Below are 6,148 nucleotides of genomic sequence, written 5' to 3'. Positions count from 1 at the left end.
AACTTCTTTTGTAAGACTCACAGTTGGTTCAACTCAATTGGAGGTAACTAACACCAATGACAGTAGTAAGAATATTGATAGCAACAGAAGAAGAATGCAGTAGTAAAGCATATTGCATCAAAGATTAAAGAAAGAAGTCAACAAACAAGGTAGAAACCACATCCACTCTCTCTCTCTCTCTCTCTCTCTCTCTCTCTCTTAACAGAAGTGTCCTCATCTCCACGCTTTCTTAAGAGGGGAGGAGGTGTAATTTGAGCTACAACTAACAGACAACATACATCACACTCTTTATAACAAAGAAATAGATACTAGTAAATGATACATTATCTTTCAAGAATGGATTATATGAAAAATGATAACTATAAAATTTAAAAGATGACAACTAAGTAACAATTCCAAAATGCAACAAGCACTTTTCACTTTACTTCTTTTGTAAGACTCACAGTTGGTTCAACTCAATTGGAGGTAACTAAAACCAAGTGCAATACAATTTAAGTAGTGTTAATCTTTGGGAAGTGTGCAGGATTAAAAATTAATTACCCCAAAACCACACATCTATTTATATAATATTTTCTAATTTGTCCCTCACAGTTATATTACTCATAACAAGTGGCAACCAATCAAATTGGGCTATGGTCTAAGTGGGAAAACAATAATATAATCTCCAAATGACAAGTTTATTTATAACCTGGTAGTACATTATTGCAAAAGTTTGGCCTTAACTATTGAAAAAAGGAAAACTGAAGTAGCATTCCAGGTATTTTACAGTGCTAATGAAACCTCAGATCTTTTGAATCAGACTGGCTACCACACTGACTTTATGCAAAGACCAAGGATTAGAAGTTTCAAACTATGGATTATTAACGAGGTCAGATAACATAGTGGTATCATATACTTCATAATGCCCTACAATTGTGACTGGTCAAGCAAGTTACTTTAGTCCTCATATTGATTCATGAAGTCATATTCAGACCTCAAACAATAAGCTTTATCACAGCACTAGTAGCAATAGGCTTAGATACAACTTGATATGGGCAATACATGAATAATAGACTCCATATACAAATTGCCCGAAATATCCCTTACAACAACCATATATGAGATAACTATTTAATATAAACTTGTAAGTCCTAAGCTCCTAATACAAAGATGTCATGTTTATGTTTATAAAGACATGTTTAAGAAGGAAAAAATGGATATAAAATGCAACAATTTCACACCATAAATATTGCATTTTCAAGTTGTACTGAAAAAATCTGAATGCACAAAAAAAAAAAGCCAACTTGGTTTAATGACATACCTGACTGTGTAACCCACCTACTATTTTTCACATTTATCAACTGCCAAACACAAGCTGAAAGTTTTGCATCAAATACTTCTTCCAATTCTCCACTGGAATAGACAAGCAAATGGGCCTAATGAGATATACAATTCTCTCCTAAAAGCTATAATCCTAATCAGCAATAAAAATTTAACCTGAAGCCAGAAATTTGGTAAGTCTTAAGAATGGCAGCAACAATATGCACTATCCAAGCAAGTTTGACTTCAGCCAAAGAGAGTTGAATGTCATCTACACTGAATTGGAGGGTCCACCTTCCTATACAAAGCAAATTACATGTAATTTCAAATTATTGCAGAAAGGAAGAGAAATTGGGAAAGGGAGTATTCAATCAAGTAACCATATACAATTGCAAGATAAGCTCCATAATCTCCATTACAAACATACTACAACTTTCATATTGCAATTCAAGCAAGAAAAGATGGTGTTAAAGTCAAATTCATCAGCAATTTTTGAGAAAATTGCATAATTTCTTCATAAAAAAATCTTCAAAAGTTATGGGGGACAAATGAACCTGCCAAGAATGAAGAGATTCAACGAGAAGTTTGCTATTAAGCGTATCCAATTAGTATAACCATTAAAAAAAAAAAAAAAAAAAAAAAAAAAAAAGAGAACATGGACAATAATATAATAGAAGTCAGAAGCCCCCCCATGTAGAACTCTAACCCCCCAATGCCCCACACACAAATTGAAATGTATTTGTGTAACATGTTCTTTTGTGTTTGCAGGATAATGCCGTTGAACCTCAACGCTATTATGAACTTATAGAAAAAGACATTGTTAGATTTGGTAATAGTAGGTACGCCACTAATTAACATTTAATATATTCTTTTGATCACATTTAGTATTATTTTATTCAATTTGATGATGAAATTTGCAATTGAATGTGAATGTATGTTTTAATGTATTAGTAGTAGTTTGTGACTTGATTTTTTTCAACATGATTTGATATTTTCATCCCTAACGAGCACAGCTCAATATGTAAAAATTTTAGCCCTCACCCAACCCAACCTAGGCTGCAATTAGTTGCCTTGTTGTGACTGAATTGACTCAAGGTGGGTCAAGTTATGTTTCTCTTAATAGTAGTAGTAGTAGTTGGAGATATCAATAGCTTTTTTCTGTCTATTTACAACAGCCAACTTTCAAGCAACAATCAGTCTTCATAGTCATGATTGTAACTATTCACTTAATAGAAATAATAATTTCCTATTACTTATTAGTATTAATGAAGCAAACATTGTTTTCATGTATCAGGAAACATTTCCATGTATTACAAACACTAGATTGTTCTTTCCCATTTCAAAATCAACCTTTGTTAAAATTAGCTCTACCAATAATCATAACTCTCACCCATTGTGGGGAATTTACTACGAACACATCAATGCATATCAAATTTATGTCATGCACATTCAATAAAATTCCAAGCACACCCCAACCATAAACGTTTTGCTCAATGAAACAGATCAATAGGCAAATCAAAGATGGGGTGGGGAGGAGGCATCAAAACAACCATTATTACTCATAGACGTGTCAAGAATTAAGCCTAATCATAAGCTAGTAACCAACATTTCAAAATTCTACAAAGAAGTTGTATATTGCTCATAAGAAACTCAATACCTAACATCTAAATAACCATCTAAATCCAAAACTCAATATCCTAAACCCTAAACAAACCCAAAATATAAACAAACCCAGAAACCCAGAAATATAATCCGAACTCAAAAAACAATAAAGCTTCGATCTTTTTTAACAGTTCTATTAGAAATTCAAAACAGAAACCAAAAAAAAAAAAAAAAAAAAAAACTTTCACAAAAGATTCTTTGATTTTTTCCACTGTTTCTCAGCATACACACGGTGAAACACACTTTGCATTTTGCATAAAGGGACTCACCTTTTTTTTTTTTCCCAGAGACCGCGTAGACTGAAGGACTTCAAAGCTCTGTGATCACCGTTTCATACATCTCTGTTCTTTTGGCGAGGGTATCTGTGTAAGGGTGGAGAGGGTGACTGACAGAGGCGTGAGACTGGGTTGGTGAGTGAGAGAGTGAGACGATGAGCGACGGTCGGCGTCGGTGAGGCTAAGAGAGTGAGAGGGTGAGTGACGGCCGGCGTCGGTGAGGCTGCGAGAGTGAGAGGGTGAGCGACGGCCGGCGTCGGTGAGGCTGACATAGTGAGAGTGGGTCGGTGACAGGTTTTAGTGTGAGAGTGGGTCAGTTTCTGTGAGAGTGAGAGTGCTCTGGTTTGTGTGAGAGTGAGAGGGTGTGAGTGTGAGTGAGAGTGAGAGAACAGAGACGGAAACTTTGAAAAAGCCCTATTGGAAACCGAGTCTCTAAGACTCGATTTCCAGGGGCTTCCACGTGGATCATCCACGTTGGCAAAACGTGGAAATCGAGTCTTAGAGACTCGATTTCCATGCGAATGCCAAGTGGCAAATAAGCCACATCAGATCTGATCCAAACATACAAACCGAGCCTCAAAGACTCGATTTATAGTCCCAAAATCGAGTCTTTGAGACTCGAGATGTTAGTATGTAAAATACTTTGGTAACCACGCCTACTAACTAGATAGTTGGCCAATCTTGGTTAAATTGCAATTTTGTTCGGTTATTTAACATGTGGGTCTAGACACAATTTTCAAAGAGAAATTTGAATCTTACCTTAGATTGATGGAAAATGCTTATGAAAAGATAAAAGAAAACATTGTTACATTTTAAAATGAAAGAGGACATTACAATTATCATGTGATTGTGCTTAATTATTTGTTACATTCATATGGATTCATCATTTTTTTTTCTACCATTTGTATTTTCCTAGATAGCATTTTGTCACAAAATAGGGGCACATAAGTTCGGTTGACATACCCTTGACTTTCATATTAGCACTGATTTTTTTTATAGGAATATTAGCCTTGATTTGGTTAGTGTTTAAGAAATTTAAGTTGGACTAGGATAGTATTTTTTTTTAGAGAGTTTCAACTTATGACATTCGTTTTTTATAATACTTTTTATCATCAGACCAAGAGATTAATTGATTTTTAGTATAAACAAAGATTAAATTTCAAATATCTTATTTAACTATCAGAGACTTTAACTTACAGGATAGGGTTATGATATTAACCAAATCCATAGTCCTAGGTCCTGACTCCCGATTAAGAAAGAAAGGCAAAAAAAAAAAAAAAAAAATCCTGACTCCCAAGTGTCCCAATGCCAAAGCCCTGAACCCCCATATTATCACAAGTCATACACCCACAACGAGATCAGTCGATCTTGCTCCTGGGAAAAAGAAGGGCAAACGAAAGATGAGGTCCAAATCCGAAAGCCAAACCCTCTCCAACAGTACCAGCAACGCCGCCGCAGCAGCAATGGATTCAGCCTCGTCGGTTGACCCGATCCACCACCTGCTCCGTCTCGTAGCCTTCAACAGCTTCCTCCTCCGCCCCCCAAAGCTCCGCCTGAAGCTCCCAACCCTAACACTCCCCTCCTCGATGACCGTCTACGCCCTCGTCCTCCTCACCTACTTCCTCGTCGTCTCCGGCTTCGTCTACGACGTCATCGTCGAGCCCCCCGGCATCGGCTCCGTCCAAGACCCGGCCACAGGATCCGTACGACCCGTCGTGTTCCTGCAGGGGCGAGTGAACGGCCAGTACATCATCGAGGGACTCTCGTCCGGGTTCATGTTCATCCTGGGTGGGCTGGGGATCGTGCTCTTGGATCTGGGTCTCGACCGCAACCGCGCCAGGAGCGTCAAGGTCTCCTACGCCTCCGCCGGCATCTCCTCCGTCATCATTGCCTATGTCATGAGTATGCTCTTTATTCGTATCAAGATCCCCGCTTATCTTAGCTAAATCATAGATTGATGCATTTTTCAATTGCGACTTTTGTTTTGTTTTGCTTTATGGGATTCTTCTATTTTTTTTTTTTTTTTTTATAAAGAAAATGAATTATGGATCTATGGAGGTTATTATGTTTCTCAGTTATTTTTGTGAGCTGGAGGCTTAAGCGCTTGTATTGTATGGGTGTATGTGAGTTAGGTTAGGGAGCTTAAAATAAAAGCTAAAACTAATAGGATTGGAATAATGTTGTAATGTGCCTCTATTTAATTTAATTTTATCGTTTTAACATTGTATTTCGGTTATTAGGAGGAGTTGGGTAAATGGACAAGGGTGGGAGAAATTGTCACAAAGTAGTACATGTTAAAAGCCCATGTTCATTTCTGTTCATGCTTTGTGCAAATATTGAGCTTGTTCATAGCTTATTGTGCTTTCTTTCTATCTGATTACTGCTCTTTTACGCACTGTTTGGCACATGGGACTATGACTAGGATTACAGCTAGATAATACCAGTACCTCATTAAGGGAATGTTAGGCTCAGGACATACAAATCTGAAGGTAAAAAAACCATGTTTTGGGTATTTCACCCTTGTAACATTTGAATCCAAAGAAACACATATGGTTTGGTAAAGGTGGATTAATGAATCCCCACTAGGGGGTTTAAATTACATGGGATTGGACTAAATAGTCAGCCTATTTAAGGTCACAGAATAAAAAGCTGCAAAGCCTTTGCTGTCTTCTACCTGTTGTCGTTGACATAGATGCAGGAGACTTGGATGAGTTGGAGGTTGCCATTGTTGATGGCGACAATTATGTGGGTGACTAGGAGAGTGGGCATTGAGGCTGTTCTCCACAAACTCTTTGACATTGGACGATGAAGCCAACAAGCAATGCACCAAAGTCTTCAATGCCTGCTATAGTTCCCAAGGCAACGGAATTCTTGTCCCCTTGGGTTCAGAAGTTCCCTTGTACCCCTCATTT

General features: G+C 37.5%; 1 protein-coding gene across 1 annotated transcript; it reads left to right on the top strand.

Annotated features, from left to right (window-relative positions):
* The first annotated feature begins 4,501 nt into the window (after nucleotides 1–4,501).
* Nucleotides 4,502–5,472, top strand: LOC126714340 (uncharacterized). The gene has a single exon (XM_050414452.1). The coding sequence runs from the start codon at nucleotides 4,637–4,639 to the stop codon at nucleotides 5,180–5,182; it is 546 nt and encodes a 181-aa protein (XP_050270409.1). The 5' UTR covers nucleotides 4,502–4,636; the 3' UTR covers nucleotides 5,183–5,472.
* The last annotated feature ends 676 nt before the right edge of the window (nucleotides 5,473–6,148 follow it).

This window comes from Quercus robur, chromosome 2, assembly GCF_932294415.1.
Source record: "Quercus robur chromosome 2, dhQueRobu3.1, whole genome shotgun sequence".
In the NCBI taxonomy this organism is placed as follows: Eukaryota; Viridiplantae; Streptophyta; class Magnoliopsida; order Fagales; family Fagaceae; genus Quercus; species Quercus robur.
The sequence above is the reverse complement of the archived record's forward strand: the minus strand, read 5'-3'. Positions and strand labels throughout refer to the sequence as shown.